Source organism: Alnus glutinosa, chromosome 9 (genome assembly GCF_958979055.1).
Source record: "Alnus glutinosa chromosome 9, dhAlnGlut1.1, whole genome shotgun sequence".
NCBI classification, from domain to species: Eukaryota; Viridiplantae; Streptophyta; class Magnoliopsida; order Fagales; family Betulaceae; genus Alnus; species Alnus glutinosa.
In genome coordinates this window covers 2,820,823-2,838,841 of record NC_084894.1, presented here as the reverse complement: position 1 = coordinate 2,838,841, position 18,019 = coordinate 2,820,823, and the positions used below count along the sequence as shown (strand labels likewise).

The 18,019-nt window shown below is 36.5% G+C and overlaps 3 protein-coding genes across 3 annotated transcripts; 2 read left to right on the top strand and 1 right to left on the bottom strand.

Annotated features, from left to right (window-relative positions):
- The first annotated feature begins 2,268 nt into the window (after positions 1–2,268).
- Positions 2,269–3,481, top strand: LOC133877931 (cytochrome c-type biogenesis protein CcmE homolog, mitochondrial). The gene has a single exon (XM_062316385.1). The coding sequence runs from the start codon at positions 2,387–2,389 to the stop codon at positions 3,107–3,109; it is 723 nt and encodes a 240-aa protein (XP_062172369.1). The 5' UTR covers positions 2,269–2,386; the 3' UTR covers positions 3,110–3,481.
- Positions 3,482–8,802: 5,321 nt separating this feature from the next.
- On the top strand, positions 8,803–11,367 carry LOC133878649 (receptor-like protein 3). The gene is made up of 2 exons (XM_062317225.1): positions 8,803–8,950; positions 9,450–11,367. Exons 1-2 carry the CDS (start codon positions 8,914–8,916, stop codon positions 11,327–11,329), a joined length of 1,917 nt encoding a protein of 638 aa, XP_062173209.1. The 5' UTR covers positions 8,803–8,913; the 3' UTR covers positions 11,330–11,367.
- A 2,907-nt stretch (positions 11,368–14,274) lies between these two features.
- LOC133878491 (receptor-like protein 3) lies at positions 14,275–16,493 on the bottom strand. Its single transcript, XM_062317049.1, has one exon. The coding sequence runs from the start codon at positions 16,484–16,486 to the stop codon at positions 14,318–14,320; it is 2,169 nt and encodes a 722-aa protein (XP_062173033.1). The 5' UTR covers positions 16,487–16,493; the 3' UTR covers positions 14,275–14,317.
- Between the last annotated feature and the right edge of the window lie 1,526 nt (positions 16,494–18,019).

The following is an 18,019-nucleotide window of genomic DNA, read 5'->3' as shown; positions in this document are numbered from 1 at the left end:
AAATATACATATCTCCTTAATCTACTATTAAATTAAAAAAAAAAAAACACTTTAATTTAATATGTCCTTCAATATTCTCTTTTAACATATCCGCAAGTCACTACTATTCCATTGATGATGCCCTTCAAAAGTTCAAATTATCAATTGCATTAATATTCTCTTTCATGCTATTAAAATATGTCAATATTTTTTTTTCTAAAATAACTTATAAATTCAAAAAAATTAAAATAAATATACAAATTAAAAAAATTAAAATTAAAAAAACTAAAGAAAAAAATGATTTTTTCAAAAAAATAAATTAAAAAAACGAAAAAAAATAAGTGAACATTAAATAAACAAAAAATTAAGGGAAAATTGCACCGTTAGTCCCTGTGGTATGCCATAATTATTTTTCACTCCCTTTGGTTTAAAAAGTTCATGGGAGGTCCTCGTGGTATGTAATAATTACAAATCGATTCCTGGCGTCAAATTCTGTTAAAATTTTTAACAGATTCCGTCAAATGCTACGTAAGCGACACGTGTTGCCAATAAGATGGCGACATGTGTCCATCTTAATAAAAAATATATAAATTTATTAAAAAATAAATAAAAATACTTATTTTAAAAAAAAAAAAATTCAAAAAAATTCAAAAAAAAAAAGAAGCTGAAATGGTGGCTGGGCCACCCCTTTGGGGGTGGCCCCAGTGGCCGCATGGGGTGGCGCGCGGCCACCCCTGGAAGATCCGGGGGTGGCCCAGCCACCCTTTCAGCATTTTTTTTTTGAATTTATTTATTTATTTTTTTTTAAAATAAGTATTTTTATTTATTTTTTAATAAATTTATATTTTTTTATTAAGATGGATACGTGTCGCCATCTTATTGGCAACACGTGTCGCTTACGTGGCATTTGACGGAATCTGTTAAAAATTTTAACAGAATTTGACGCCAGGGATCGATTTGTAATTATTACATACCACGAGGACCTCCATAAACTTTTTAAACCATAGAGAGTGAAAAATAATTATGACATACCACAGGGACCAACGGTGCAATTTTCCAAAAAATTAAAGAAAAAACGATTTTTTCAAAAAAAAAAATTAAAAAAACAAAAAAGAACGATTTTTTTTTTTTTAAAAAAAAACAAACGAAAAAAATAACTGAAAATTAAATAAACAAATGAAAAGGAAATAAAATAAAAATCCATTTTTTTTTTTATAACATTTTGTTATTTAGATTTTTTTTTTAAAAAATATTAATATTTTATGAAGGGTATTTTTGTCATTATGAGAATATTGACATTTTCGGTAGTTTAGGAGAGAGATTGACACAATTGATAGTTTGGAAAGACATTGATAATGATATGATAGTTTGAAGGGATTATATGTTCTTTTTCTTAAAACAACATTATTCTACCATTTCCTTTTGCACGCGTGTTGTTCAATTTAAATGATATACAAAAATTTCTTACAAATTGAGTTGAATGAATTCTTACAACATTTTTTTAAAATGTAACATGTGTTGTTTAAGTATGTAAGAACCACTTACTATATTATAAACTGCCTAAGAGTATTTTATTCCGGTTTTTTTAATATATAATATAGTAAGTGGGATCACTCTAGTTGTAGAAATAAATGATTTTTATATATTAAAGAACACGTCATTTTTTTTAAAAGTTGGAACGTAGGAATTCTTACAACCAATTTGTAATAAATTTAGGATAAAAAAATATAGAGACAAACTTGTACCACATTTAATGTAGAGACTAAGAAGGAGGGATTAAGATTCCGTCAATTTTTTTGTCAAAATTTAAAAGAATTAAGGCAAGTGATTGTGAGAGAGCATTTATAAGACTCACCTACTCAGATAAATAATTAGACAGTCTAATTTTTAGTTAATCAGTTTCATAAGTCCTATCTTAAAATCTCTTAAATTCAGTCTTCGGACACAAAATTTTGAAGGATCCTAATAAGAGAAGAAGAGCTGGTTAAAGCAATTGAACCACTTTCTTTGTCCGATCATTGGGGGGTGCATTAATTTACTTAAAATAATGCCACAATAATAGTATAAAGAAAATTATTATTAATTGTTTTAGGGCACATGACTGTAATCATATTTTATCCAAATGCACGTGGAAGACTCACATGCTAACGCATGCCTGAGTGAGTCTCAAATTTTCTTCTTTTTCTAATTAATTATTTAGTCTTAGTTAAGCTGTTTTCTTTATATTTTATTATATTTTATGTTGGAAATTCCTACTTTTCTGAAACTGGAAGTCCAATAGCCGCCTTGCATTCTATTTCTCACCCCCACCTAATTCCCAAAACCCCCTAAAACCTTTTTAGACCTTCATTTCCTTCCTCTTCACAATTTTCATCACTTTCCCGAGAAAATTCCAACCCCCTAATCCATGGCCGCTCGCCTCTCCCTCCGCTTCAGATCCCAACTCCTCCGCACCACCACCACCACCCTTTTCCTCTCCCCCGTCAAATCTCCACTGTCCATTCCCAACGAGATTCCTCTATCCACCCTCCGATTCCTCTCCACGGCCCGGCGACACCCGTCCCGACCCAAGACCGTAGACATCGGCGCCCGGGCCCGCCAGCTCCAGACCCGGCGCCTCTGGACCTACGCGCTTACCTTCAGCTGCATCGCCGGCTTCGTCGTCATCGTCCTCAATGGTTTCCAGGACCAGCTCGTCTTTTATGTCACCCCCACCGACGCGCTCGAGAAGTACGCTGCGAACCCGTCCAAGACCAAGTTCCGATTGGGTGGTCTCGTCCTCGAGGGAAGCGTGGTTCAGCCTGCCTCGTCGCCCGAGATGGAGTTCGTGGTCTCCGACCTGATCACCGACATTCTGGTGAAGTACCAGGGCTCGTTGCCGGACCTGTTCCGGGAGGGACATTCCGTGGTGGTGGAGGGGTTCATTAAGCCCTTCACGGAGGAAGTTCGGCGGGAGGTCTCGGCCAAGAGCGTCTCCGGGAAGGCGAGGAGCGGCGAGTGCTACTTCTCGGCCACGGAGGTGCTGGCCAAGCACGACGAGAAGTACATGCCCCAGGAGGTTGCCGCGCAGATCGAGAAGAACAAGAAGAAGATCGAGGGGGCGGCGCAGGAGGGAGTGAAAGAGTCGTAGGGAGAATAATGGGTATGATTCGGATTTCGATTTTTTTGCCTTTTTTTCTCGAGGAAATTTTACATTTTTGTGCTGGATATAGAGGATATAGGTGAAAAGGGGTAATGGGTTTTTTATGATTGGAGAGTTGGAGATTAGGGTATACTGGATTATATATGTTGAGGAAGGGATTGTTTTGACTAATTGAGGCTTTTGAGAATTCGATTTTGTATGTTGCAAATTGCAACGCTAAACTCATTGGTGATCATTTATACGTTATGTTTGGACGGAGCAATGAATAAATTCAACTACGAATATGTATTCTGTCCACAATAACTTTGGCTTGTTATGTAATTTTGTTTTTGGAAAATCTCTGAGATGTTTTCTAATGAACTTGGGGAAGTTGCTGGTGATGGCTTGAAAATGCTCCAAGTCACCAACCATTTTGGGTGTCATTTCAGAGATATGTTCTTTGCACAACTCTTACACAACAATGATGATGTGTCTTAACATTTTTTTTTTAAAAAAAAAAATGAAAATGCTGGACACATGAACATTGTTGTATAACTAACATATCTCGTGATTTAATGGTATGTGTTATCAGGTGAAATGGCTTGTAATTTAGCATTTCCTTAAAAATATAAGGAAGGTCTGTCAGCAGTACTAGCCGTGTCTATTATCAAACTTAAATAATTAGTCCCTTAGAGCATCTCTAGCAGCAGTGACCATTTTAGGCTTTTAGCTAATCAAAAATCACATTTTTCTATTTTAGCAACTAACTTTTCAATACAAACTCCAATAGATTATCTATTCCACTATCTAATTTATTCAAATATTCAATAATTTTTTCCACTTCTCTCTTGTTTTCTAAGTTTTTCCACTTCTCCCTCTCACTGTTGAGTCCGAATCAAAATTGCAACCAAAATCTTGATCATCAAACACCCAAATCAACCATCAACAACAATTCAAATCTCTTCAACAACACCCAATCGGGCACCCAAACCAGCCAAGCCAAACACCCAAACTTGTCCAAATCAGAAATAGAGAAACACAAACTGGAGTTGGGCTAAGTGCGGTTCTCTTCCATTCCCACACGATGTTAGACTGTGAATCCCCACAATTTCATAATTAGGTGCCATCTCGTTGGTAACAATGGAGAAAGAAGAAGAGAGGACAAGGAAGACGAAGAATTAGTGGTTGAGAGGCAAAAAGATAGGGAAGACGAAGGTTTAGGTGCAGCCTCTGTTTTTGTTTGGGTGGATACCGTGGAGGAAGAGAGCGACAGAGGGGGAGGGGGAGAGGGAGAGGGAGAGGAGAGAGAAAAAATAATAATAAGGTTATAGTGTGAACAATGAATAGGTTCTTCAGCCTATTCACTGTTCATACTAGAAGGAAAAAAAAAACAATATTTTGGTTATTCTGTTGGAGAGAAAAAAATGCTGATAATAGTCAAATTTAACTATTATGAATGGTTTGCCTACTCTGTTGGAGATGCTCTTATAAGGTCTTTTCTTGGTGTTAGTCTATCAAATAACTAAGAATTTAAGCATGAGCATGTTGTTCTAAGCTTCACTAGGTGGTCGATATGTGTTGCATGTGTAAAAGGGATAAGAGTTTATGGACCATCTTCTTCTCTATTACGAGGTTGTTTGTGCCCATTTGGAATGTATTATTCAGTCAATTTAGGTTGTCTTAGGTTATGCCTAGATAAGTAGTCAACTTGTATGCTTGTTGGTGGATTGACGGCAACACTTGGAGCGCTGCTGTGTGGAAAGTTATTGCATTCGTGCCTTTTATGGTGTCTATGGAGGAAGATGAGCAGTGGAAGTTTTAAGGACCGTGAGAGAATTTTGGAGGAGATTAAGTCTTTATTCTTCAATATTCTGTATCTTTGGACAATTGTTTTTGTTTTTCTTTTAGTGATTAGTTATCATGATTTTCTTGTTTTCTTTATTCCTAACTAGGTGTTTTCTCTTGTATACTTTACGTGTACCTAGAACGCCTTACACTTTTAATGATATTTTGATTACTTATTAAGAAAACAAAAAAGAAAAGAAAATAAAAGCTTCACTAGGTATGAAGGGGCTGATTGCTGGATTGAGGCCGTTTTGGTCCATAATCCAAGAGTATACGAGAATAATGTAATCTTACGAGGACCTAAATCCTGTACTCTTGTCACTAGTCTTTGGGCCTGTGGCCATATGAACCCCAGTAGGTAGTTTGATCGGTTTATGCAATTTGATTAAGGGCATTTTTGTCTGTTTAGAGAAAAGAAACCTTTTCAAGGTGAGGAGAATGGCAGAGAAATCTTGCAACTGTCGCTCTACCTCTAGAAAATTGTAGCTGGTTCTTTTACCACTGCCTGCTAGCCTTATATTCTTTACTCACAGAAAAACTCATTAACGTTCTCAACAGGTACGATCTTTTGTGTATGCCACAAAATTGTTGGCATAATAATGCTTTGCTGAAATTGTTTGTGTTATATAATTGTGACATCTCATCATGTTAAGTCCCATTTTAGGTAGTTGATTGTAATGTTATTATATAGGTGTCAAATCATACATTGATTTTTAAATAAGTGAGATCGAACTTTATAAATAACAGTAGAGAACAGTAATTATAACTTTTATTAGATCTTTTAGAGTAATAATACAAATGTAGCTGCGTTTTTCTGGTAATGATATCAAAGTAACCTAGTAATACCATATGTAGTATCAGAGCAACATAGTAATACCATGTAGCGTTTAGACACTGCAGCATGATGTGAGTCCTTACGAGAATGTTAGAATTTTGAATGGAAGATTGTGACAACTCGAAAAGTTAAGTCTAACATGGGGTGGGTGGATAATAATGGTATTATATGGGTGTCTAATCTCTTATTGATTACTTATTATCTGACCAGCTGCTTTGGCCTCCAAGGAGGTCCCAGTGGTTCGGCCATGGCTTTGCCTATGGTTGGGTCTTTGGTCAGAGCCTCACTCTTTTCTCTCGTCGGCTTCTACTTGCGGTGAAGTGAGACAAGAAAGGATGAGAACATTCAAATTGAGCCACCTTTGGTAGGACTTGTCCTTCTAGTCTATTGTAAGAAACTCGAACTGCTCTTAGAGACTGGCAGGAGTAAAGGCTTATTGGAAAGTTATCAAAAAAGGTATTAAACCCTAGATCAATAGTTGTAAGTTGACGAAGAGTGGAGAAGTTAAAGATGGAGATGTCTCCTTCAATGAAATTGATTCGTAAAATCAAGTCTGTGAATTTGTGCAATTCATCAAAGATGGGGGCAGAGAACTTGTTAAGGAGTTTGTATTAAGGAGTAAGTACTTTAACTTGGAGAGCTTTCCAATATTTGCTTGGAGCTTGCCACTCAATTCATTTCCGTATAACTCAAGGTTGGTGAGTTTTGTAAAGTTCACAATATCACTGTTGATGGATCCTGAAAGGTCATTGGAAGGTAAGGAGATTTCTTCTAGCCCCGTCGCATTGTAGATATCATGAGGAAGCAATCTAGAGAGTGAGTTAAAACCTGCCCGGAAAACCTTTAGCTTGGAACATGACCCCAGTCCACTAGGAACTTGGCCACTATGAAGATTATGAGAGAAATCAAGGAGCCTGGCAAAGAAAGAATTGGTGCAAGGATAGGAAGGAATAGGGCCTGCAAAATTATTGTTGTTGACATTGAGCTCAATCAAACTCCATGCCCTTTGAAGGAATGAAGATTGGATTGTCCTGTTGAAGTGATTGCTAGATATTTCAACTATTTCAATGGAGGTAGGCCACCCAGATATATTTCCAAATAGACGGTTGTAGTTCAAATTAAGGACCTTGAGTTGATTCAAGGAAGAAAACAATCCTACAGGGAGAGGACCCGAAAGTTAATTGTGGGAGAGATCGAGGTGAGAGAGATATGTAAGGTTTCCAAGAGAATGAGATATACTTCCTCTGAGGCCTTTATAGGGTAACCAAATATGGGTGACCTGACCTTTATCATCACAAGAAATACCTTCCCAATGGCAACAATCAATGGAAGACGAATTTAATGGAGGCCGGAGGAGAAGTATTAAAGGGCAAGGACAAGAGAGAGCTGCGGTCTGTTTGGTTGCACGCATGATTTGCAGAGAAAATGCCAAAGAGAAACAACTAGGTGAAGAGGAGAAGACGAGGCATCAAGTCTTGCATGGTTCTTGTTTGATAACTCATACCAGAGGAAGCATGCATATAGTTTTGTATCATCTCTTTTCTGGACCAAAAGAATGGAAGGCAAAGTTCTTGAAGAAGCAAGAAAAAAATTGCAAGCGTATATAACGAGGAAATGTTTTGATCAGAGATGACGACTTTCCAACGTAAGACTTTTTTTTTTTTTTTTTTTGGATTAAAATTGATAAATAATAATTTTATCATTAATGGTATTACGAATTAGTTCAACGTCGTAGTCTGGTGAGAAGAAATTGGAAAGAAGTAGCTTGTCGTTTTGGAATTGATAAAATTCAATATTGAAGGCTGCATTGTCAACTGTCCAATGGATTTTCAACATTTCATTAATTAGTTGGAATATTTGAATGCATTCCCCATCATTCCCAATAAGATAGCTGCCCTCATTTTATTAATTTTCAAAAATATTCTACGCAAATTAATTGGTTAAAAAAAAAAATCAAATAGTTTATGTTAAAGTATTTTCTTAAATGATTGGTGGCCAACTCGAGATGCTCTATACCACCTAAAAATTTGAGAAAATTGTCAAGAAAAAAAAAATTGGTCCAAGTCCAACTCAAGAATTTTGGCCCAGCCCCAAACCAAAAGAATTTGTTCTTTACAAGCCCAAACAAATCTGTCATGGTTTTATTTGAATTAAGACACGTTTGACGACCAATTGAAGTTCAAAAAGAAATTTGTGAGCATGGTTTTTACCGGGAGGGGGTGGCCTCACGCCTCTTCCTCCCGGTGGTATTTTCTCTCTGGCTTCACGTGACTTAGGGTATTTTTTGTTCCTCTTGGGTTGGTCTAGTGGAGTTTGTATTTTTGCTTAGGCAGCTGTTTTACTAAGTCAGATTCTTCTGACTTAGAGAGTTAGAGGGTCCTATTCCTTACTTTCAAGTTGTAAGCCTATGAACTGTTTGTAGTATTAATGATAGCACATGCTATTTTGTTAAAAAAAAAAAAAAAAGTGCTTCTAGATTGTGACGGACGAAAAAGGACAGGCATACGTATCTATAAATTATTTTTTCAAAAAAGTAAGACGAAATGACACGAAACTGACGCTGACATGGACTCAAATACAAAAGGACAAAACATATACTTTTTCATGATTCAAAAAAGACGAAACGACACGCATGTTGGCTTTAGCTAGAAGGAAGATTACATATATTGTTTTTTAATGTTCTCTCAAAATTAATATAATTTTTAAAATTATTATTAAATTAAAATTTAATAATAATTTATTACAAATCTAATGATAATTTTTTTTTAAAAAAAAATTTAAATTAATTTTGAGAAGGAAACAAAAGAGACAAATATTTTTCTTCTCATGTATAATTTATAAACATAATTATTTAAGAAGTGGTGCGTTTATATTCAAGTCATTATCAAAAACGTGACTTGTTTAACATTTTCAATCAAGCGGCCAAGTCGTTATAAAATAAGAAATGACATTTATGAAGTGTAAATATATAGGTCGGCTAATTAACAACTTTTTTCCTTTAGAGTGGGTTTAACCTCGCCATTTTCTCAAGCCAGAAAATAGCCATAAGAAGTGGTGCGTGCTAGCTGTTTTATCTTCGCAAGAAAAGTCAAGGGCTAATTTTCAACAAGAAGAGTCGGCAAAACCTAATCGAATGACTCCAGGCAATCCCACTAGCAAAAACGAAAGAGGTAACATCTCATCTCTAACTATATATATATATATATATACTTGCAATTTGGGCAAACTTATGTGCATCATCTTTCTCTTGCTTCTTCTGCAAAATTGCCTTCGATTCTTTAATTTGGCCCCAAAAATAGGTACCAATTTATCATGCTTCTTCTGGTATGAGTTATCAAACAAGAATCATGCCTGACTTGATGCCTCCTCATCTCCTCTTTATCTTGTTTCTCTTTGGTATTTTCTCCACTAATCATGCCTGCACCCAAATAGACCGCGACTCTCTCTCGTCCTTAGCCTCCAACTGGTTGTCTTCTCCTCCACTAAATTGGTCTTCCATTGATTGTTGCCAGTGGGAAGGTATTTCTTGTGATCATAAACGTCAAGTCACCCATATTTGGTTACCTTCTAAAGGCATCGGTGGAAGTATATCTCTCTCTCTTGGAAACCTCACACAGCTCTCACACCTCAATCTTTCCCACAATTCACTTTCGGGTCCTCTCTTTACAGGATTGTTTTCGTCCTTGAATCAACTCAAGGTCATTGATTTGAGCTACAACCGTCTATTTGGAGATATATCTGGTTGGCCTGCCTCCATTCAAATTGTTGACATATCTAGCAATCACTTCAGCGAGACAATCCAATCTTCTTTCCTTCAAAGAGCATGGAGGTTGACTGAGCTCAATGTCAGCAACAATAGTTTCACGGGTTCCATTCCTTCGTTTCCTTGCAGCAATTCTTCCTTGGTTAGGCTACTCGATTTCTCCCGTAATCATCATATTGGCCATATTCCCAGTGGATTAGGGGCGTGTTCCAAACTAAAGGTTTTTCGGGCAGGTTTTAATTCTCTCTCGGGACTGCTCCCTCCTGATATATACAATGCAACAAGGTTAGAAGAAATCTCCTTACCTTTCAATAATATTTCAGGATTCATTAGTAGTGACATTATGAACCTTGCTAAACTCACCAACCTTGAGTTATCTGGCAATAAATTGAGTGGCCAGCTTCCTATGAATATTGGAAAGCTCTCCAAGTTAAAGTATTTAATCCTTCATACAAACTCCTTAACAGGTTCTTTGCCCCCATCTTTGGTGAATTGTACAAATCTCACTACATTGATTTTACGGTTCAATTTTCTTGAAGGAGATATCTCTATCTTTAATTTCTCGAGTCTTCATCAACTTACTATAATTGACTTGGGGTTTAATAACTTCTCCGGTAACTTGCCAGTATACCTTTACTCATGCAAGTCCTTGATTGCAATTCGACTAGCCGGAAACCAACTAGAGGGACAAATCCTCTCCGAGGTGCTTCAATTGAAATTCTTATCTTTTCTTTCTCTTTCTTACAATAGGCTAACCAATATCATAGGCACAATCAAGATTTTGATGCGTTGCCAGACGCTTAGCATTGTCCTCCTTGGAGGAAATTTTCCACACGAGGTAGTGCCAGGTGAAGACAATGTTTTTGGTTCTAATGGATTTGAAAATCTCCGAATTTTTAGTCTTAGTCAATGCCAACTAACGGGTCAATTTCCTATATGGCTATCTAAGCTTAAGAAGCTAGAATTTTTGGATCTAAGTTTCAATCGTATCACAGGCTCAATTCCTGGTTGGTTGTCGATTCTTCCAAAGCTCTTTCGTTTAGACTTATCCAATAACCTCCTTTCAGGTGAATTTCCAAAGGAACTTTGTGCATTGCCAGCATTGGTGTCACCAAAGGCTATAGTAATCAACAGTTATTTGGATTTACCAATTTTTAAAAAAGACACATCAGGTATATCAAGTACACAACAATACAATTTACTCTCAAACATGCGACCAGCAATAATTGTTGGAGGAAACATCCTTAGTGGAAACATCCCCATTGAGATTGGCCATTTGAAGATGCTTCATGATCTGGATCTTAGTCATAACAATTTCTCAGGTAGCATCCCTGACCAAGTGTCCGAGCTCACAAACTTGGAAGAATTAGACCTCTCTGCTAATTGGTTGTCTGGCCAAATACCTTTATCATTGAGTAGTCTACATTTCTTGTCTAAGTTTAATGTTGCAAACAACAATTTGCATGGACCAATACCATCAGGAACTCAACTTCAGAGCTTTAATGCCTCTGCATATGAGAACAACCCTGGACTTTGTGGCCCTCCACTTCCACATGAGTGTGCCCATATTGTTAGCAACAACAAAGACTTTCATGATGACGACAATGGGCATAGAATCCCATGGTTTCATGTTACTGTGGTTCTTGGCTTCATTACAGGCTTTTGGGGAGTTTGTGGTCCATTACTTTTTAGCTATAAGTGGAGAGTTGCATATTTTGAATTTATGAGCAGCATAAAAGATAGATGTATAATCCTCTTCTTTAAAATTGCATATTGGTCGTTTTAGAGGCTATTATCAATTGGTCGCTTTATAGTCTTGCATCATTTTGGTTTCTCGAGTTTCAATTTGAATAATTTTTAAGGCTTTGTTACTTTTTTGGCCATTTGCTTCAATGTGATCCCCTTGTCCTCCTGACTATTAATCAAGGGCGGTTAAAGCCAAAACCTTTATGAGAAAAAATAATTTTAAATTTCCAACCAAAAGAAATAAGAATAATGATAAGACCATCTTTTGATCTTTTTTTTTTTTTTTTGTCATCTCAAAGTTTATGTGACTTTTAAAATCACCATTAAATTTGAGATTGACCATATTGCACTCATAAACTACCAATTGTAACACTCAAGCCCTTAAACAACCAATCGTGGGTAAAAAAGTCCTTCGGTTAGCCCAATTTGTTAAAATGGACGGAATCTCGATCATGCAACAAGTTGTTGCTTTCAAAAAGATATGACAGGGTTTGGTCAGTTGAAGTCACTGTTGGTCTGTGGTCTGGGTTCTTTCTTAACATGCTCTTGATTAATTGTTTCCTGAATTCCAAATTCCATCCAATCTCAGTTGTATAATTCCTTCTTGTATATTTGCTTTTGTAGACTTCCTTACAGAAAAAATATTACTTTCACTTACAATGCAGAAGAGTACACAATTGGAAGTGGTGATATGTATGATCGGTTTATTTTGTTAACAAGTCCTGCCAAATCCTGTTTCATTAATTTGTCAATAATCTGATTTAATGTAACTACAGGATTTCTTTTTCATGAGAAACAAATAATTGTTCCCACGAATGGCGCCAAACTGTTGGTATAGTTTCTAGTAAGGTGCATGTGAATCAGCACGTCCTTCTCGTGTTCTTCAAGCTTTCCTCAAAGATCCTGCAAGACAAGTAGAGTTAGAAGAGATTTTTCCGGGAATCTTACTCCGATGCTTAAGTTAGTGTTTGGGAGAGATAGTCTACTTTTATCATTTGAAATTTTTCCATCTTATACTTGGAGTATGAGATGTATTTATAGTGCTGAGCTTGCTTAGCAAGCAAGCAATTCCTCGGGTCCTACGCTTGGGAATCACTCCTTGTCCTGTCATCCTTATCACCTGCACTTGCACTGTCATCCTTATCACCTACAGGAGATATTTTCAGCGATCTGCACAAGGCATTGTGGTACATGCACTTCGGCTTCGAGTTCCTGGGACATGCTTGTCCCTGGCCTTAGCTTTGTAACGGCCCAATTCTTCTTGGGCCGATTCTGACCTGATCAGTCCATCACTCTCCGGATGGGCTGGTCTAAGTAAGGATTTATTCCCAACACTAGTCTTTGGTCAATTTTCTATGTCGAAAATGTCGTCCAAGTATTTAACTCTTGGTCATTTTTCTCTCAATTTTCCCTGAAATCATCACAAAAAAGACTCCAAAGGTTGAGGGATTTGGCATCTTAGCTTAGCCAAGCTCGCTAAACGGGGACCTTTTCTTTTTCAGTAATTTTATTCAAAAAAAAAGATCCTAGCTAGAATTACAACAAAAGGGGCCATTGGTTATCATTATCTTAATAATTATAAATAAATGACATATTACTTTTTTATGATTCATAGTTTCAACAGGTATGTAGACTTAGCAACACTCAAATGAAATGGCTCAAAGCAAATCCACTAGTAAATAGAAAATAGTTAACATCTCATCTCTAACTAAAACAATTCCTCGTTATATATACTTGCAATTTGGGCAAACATATATAGAGAGGTATACAAGCTTCAATCTTCTGGACCTTTTCTTTTCATTGCTTTAATTTGGCCCAAAAAACAGGTATAAAAGCATGATGTGAGTCCTTAAGAAAATGTTACAAATTTGAACAGAAGATTGTGACACTTTGAAAAGTTAAGTCTACCATGGGGTGGGTAGATAGTGATGGTATTATATGGGTGTCTAATCTCATATTGATTACTTATTATCTGACCAGCTGCTCTGGCCTCCAAGGAGGTCCCAGTGGTTCGGCCATGGCTTTGCCTATGGTTGGGTCTTTGGTCATAGCCTCACTCTTTTCTCTCGTCGGCTTCTACTTGCGGTGAAGTGAGACAGGAAAGGATGAGAAACATTCAAAGGGCAGAGGGCGTTTGAGTCTTTGACAGCTACTCTTTCCATAACGCCATGAAATCTGTTGAAGTCAAGTCAGCAGCCTGCAACTACCTTGAATATTTGGCCAAATTGCACAGGAGGTTATGAATCTATTATCTTTTTTTTTTTTTTACAAAAAATAAAAAATAAAAAATTACATATTGGTCAATCTAGAGCCTATAATCAATTTGTTTCTCAAGTTTCAACGATTTTTTTTTTCCTAAGCCAATAGGGAAAAGGTTACAAAGGGGTCTCAAGTTTCAACTTGAATAAGTTACTTCTCTTTGTTGGCTGGATATTCCATTAATCATGACACACAAGGGCTACTAAGAAATTAAGCTGAAGCAAATCAGCACTTATGAAACAATATTCGTTGCTGCAAGTTGCCAAGTGGGTATTGTTAGGTAAAAGAGAGGACTAATTTAAAACTTATAATGAAAGATCACTCACTATTTGGTGTACGTAGGAATGATGTTAATGACTCTCTCCACTGAATTTGATTATAAGCTCTTAAAAATTGCTCAGTTTGATTAAATTTGCCCACAAAAAATCTGGGTTGTATAATTGACATGATTAACATTTGAAGTTGCAACTGCTAGAACGAGAGAAAAGAATAGAAAAAAAAAAAAAAAAAAAATCAGATTTTGCAGCTCCCAACTTCCCTGTTTTTCGACTCTGTTTCTGCAGAAAATTGCAACATATTTTCTTTCAATAAGAACTGATTTGCTTTTTTTTTTTTTTTCTTAGCTTCCCTTATTTTTTAAAGACGGAATATCCAGACAACAATGAAAACTAATTCTTTCAAATTGAAAATTGAGAAACCAAATTGATAACAACTCTAGAGCAACGAATATGTAATTTTAAAGAAATGTGCAATCTGGCCAAAGACACTGCTAGGCAGACATTAATTTATAAATCAGAGGACCACAAACTCCCCAAAAACCTACAATGAAACCGAGCACTACACTAACTGGAAACCATGGGATTCTAGGCCCATCTTCCTCATCCTTAATGTCTTCATTGCTACTAACAATATCGGCACACTCATGTGGAAGTGGGGGGCCACAAAGTCCAAGGTTTCCCTCATATGCAGAGGCATCAAAGCTTTGTAACTGAGTGCTTGATGGTATTGGTCCACGCAGATTATTGTTTGCAACACTAAAACGAGACAAGAAATGCAGCCTACTTAGTGATTCCGGTATTTCGCCGGACAACCGATTTGTAGAGAGATCCAGTACTTCCAAGTTTGAGAGCTCAGATATTTGATGTGGAATGTTGCCTGAGAAGTTGTTATGCCTGAGATCCAGTTGACGAAGCAACTTCAAACCACCAATCTCAATAGGGATGTTGCCACAAAGACTGTTGTTTGCAATTTTTATTGTTGGTCGCATGTTCGAAAGAACATTATACTGGCCTAAGGTACCATCTCTAGCAGAAAAAATAGGTAAATTCAAGTAGCTATTGTCTACTAGAGTCCTTGCTAATACTAATGCTGGCAATGTACAAAGTTCCTTCGGGAATTCACCTGAAATGAGGTTATTAGATAAGTCTAAAGCGAAGAGCCTTGGAAGAGTTGACAACCAACTAGGAATTGAACCTGTGATACGATTGGAAATTAGATTTAGAACTTCTAGCTTCTTAAGCTTAGATAGCCATATGGGAAATTGGCCCATCAATTGGCAGTCACCAAGACCCAAAACTCGGATATTCTCGAATCCATAAGAACCAACTATACTATCATCAGTTGGTATTGCCTCGTGCAAAAAATTTCCTCCAAGGAGGACTACGCTGAGAGTCTTGCAATGCATCAGAATCTTGATTGCCCCTGTGATATTGGTTAGCCTATTATAACTAAGTGCAAGGAAAGACAAGAATTCCAATTGAGCCACCTCTGGTAGGACTTGTCCTTCTAGTCTATTGTAAGAAAGTCGAACTGCTCTTAGGGACTTGCATGAGTAAAGGCTTATTGGAAAGTTACCGAAAAAGGTATTAAACCCTAGGTCAATAGTTGTAAGTTGACGAAGAGCAGAGAAGTTAAAGGTGGAGATGTCTCCTTCAAAGAAATTGTGCCGTAAAATCAAATCTGTGAGATTTGTGCAATTCATCAAAGATGGGGGCAAAGAACCTGTTAAGGAGTTTGTATGAAGAAGTAAGTACTTTAACTTGGAGAGCTTTCCAATATTCGCAGGGAGCTTGCCACTCAATTCATTTCCATATAACTCAAGGTTGGTGAGTTTTGTAAGGTTCACAATGTCACTGTTTATGGATCCTGAAAGGTCATTGGAAGGTAAGGAGATTTCTTCTAGCCCCGTTGCATTGTAGATATCACGAGGAAGCAATCCTGAGAGTGAGTTAAAACCTGCCCGAAAAACCTTTAGTTTGGAACATGACCCCAGTCCACTAGGAACTTGGCCACTATGAAGATTATGAGAGAAATCAAGGAGCCTGACAAAGGAAGAATCGGTGCAAGGATAGGAAGGAATAGGGCCTGCAAAACTATTGTTGCTGACATTGAGCTCAACCAACCTCCATGCTCTTTGAATGAATGAAGATTGGATTGTCCCGTTGAAGTGATTGCTAGATATGTCAACTATTTCAGTGGAGGCAGGCCAGCCAGATATATCTCCAAATAGACGGTTGTAGCTCAAATCAAGGACCTTGAGTTGATTCAAGGAAGAAAATAATCCCATAGGGAGAGGATCGGAAAGTGAATTGTGGGAGAGATTGAGATGAGAGAGATATGAAAGGTTTCCAAGAGAAGGAGATATACTCCCTTTGAGGCCTTTATAGGGTAACCAAATATGGGTGACCTGACCTTTATCATCACAAGAAATACCTTCCCAACGGCAACAATCAATGGAAGACCAATTTAATGGAGGAGAAGAAGTATTAAAGGACAATGACAAGAGAGAGCTGCGGTCTGTTTGGTTGCACGCATGATTTGCAGAGAAAATGCCAAAGAGAAACAACAAGGTGAAGAGGAGATGCCGAGGCATCAAGTCTTGCATGGTTCTTGTTTGATTACTCATACCAGAGGAAGCATGCATATAGTCATGTATCATCTCTTTTCTGGACCAAAAGAATGGAAGGCAAAGTTCTTGAAGAAGCAAGAAAAAAATTGCAAGTGTATATATAACAAGGAAATGTTTTGATCAGAGATGATGACTTTCCAGCGTATGACTTTCTTTTTTTTGGATTAAAATTGATAAATAATAATTTTATCATCAATGGTGTTACGAAGTTCAACGTTGTATCTGGTGAGAAGAAATTGGAAAGAAGCGCAGCTTGTCGTTTTGGAATTGATAAAATTCAATATTGAAGGCTGAATTGTCAACTGTCCAATGGATTTTCAACATTTTTCATTAATTAGTTGGAATATTGGGGGATGCATTATTGCATTATTTGAATACAATCCCCATCATTCCCAATAAGATAGCCGCCCTCATTTTATTAATTTTCAAAAATATCCTACCCAAATTAATTGGTTAGTTTTAACTCTTCACACTTGTCCATTTTAATGATAGAAAAAAAATAAAAAATTAAATAGTTTATGTTAAAGTATTTTCTTAGTGGCCGAGACACTCTACCCCACCCCAAAATTTGGGAAAATTGTCAGGAAAATAAATAAATAAATAAAATAAAAATTGGTCCAAGTCCAACTCAAGAATTTTAGCCCAGCCCCAAACCAGAAGAATTTATTCTTTACAAGCCCAAACAAAAAACTCTAGGCCCAAGCCATTAAAAAAAAAAAAAAAAAAATCTGTTTACACCTCATCATTTTCCCAAAGTTAGGCTTGGGTTTTTAAGCAAAGTTACCTTGCTGGCTGACGTGAGATTAATAGATGGCTTAGCGGTCCCCAAGAAATAGCTCAAGCGGTTGGAGACTACGTCTCGTGAAGCGGAAGTCACTAATTTAAATCTCCCCTCCCCCTCTTGTGTGGACATGTCAAAAAAAAAAAATAGATGGCTTAGCGTGCGTTTCGGATTGTGATTTTATAAGTAATTAAGAAGTATGATTTTAAATCAAATCGCAGAAAATAAATCGTTTGAAAATTACGTTTTTAAAAAATTACGATTTGAAAACACAGAAAATTATTTTTTCAAATTGTAGAAAATGCGATGCTTTTTTGAAAACGTAAAATTTTAAAGGCTAACTTGTAATTTTAAAGGTCAAATTATAATTTTGTCAAATATTTAATTGCGTTTTTAAAACTCAATTTTTTAAATCACATATTTTAAAATTATTATTTTAAATTCGCATTATTTAAAATCGTAAATTCAAAGAAATTTTGGAAAAATAATTTGGAAAACTGGTGCAATGAATCTTTGAATCCGTAGCATTTGCAATAAATCCGTGAAGATCAGAACAAAGACCACAATTAGTCACCCTGACCAACTTTGAATGGACCAAAAAAAAAAAAAACCCACAATTTAGAGTAGGTAGCATTTATTAATGTTACTGCTTCATCTGATGATGTATGGTGTTTACTTTTTTTCTTTTTTTCTTAAATAATTAAAAGAATGGGCAACGATAAGTTAGAATCTTTTAGTGGAATATACCCATGCCATGAGGCAGAGAAACTAATTCAAAGTAT

Coding starts and splice junctions, on each gene's coding strand:
- LOC133877931 (XM_062316385.1), top strand. CDS start 2,387: ATGGCCGCTCGCCTCTCCCTCCGCTTCAGATCCCAACTCCTCCGCACC.
- LOC133878649 (XM_062317225.1), top strand. CDS start 8,914: ATGACTCCAGGCAATCCCACTAGCAAAAACGAAAGAG. Junction 8,951..9,449: donor CACTAGCAAAAACGAAAGAG/GTAACATCTCAT, acceptor CTCTCTTTACAG/GATTGTTTTCGTCCTTGAAT.
- LOC133878491 (XM_062317049.1), bottom strand. CDS start 16,486: ATGATACATGACTATATGCATGCTTCCTCTGGTATGAGTAATCAAACA.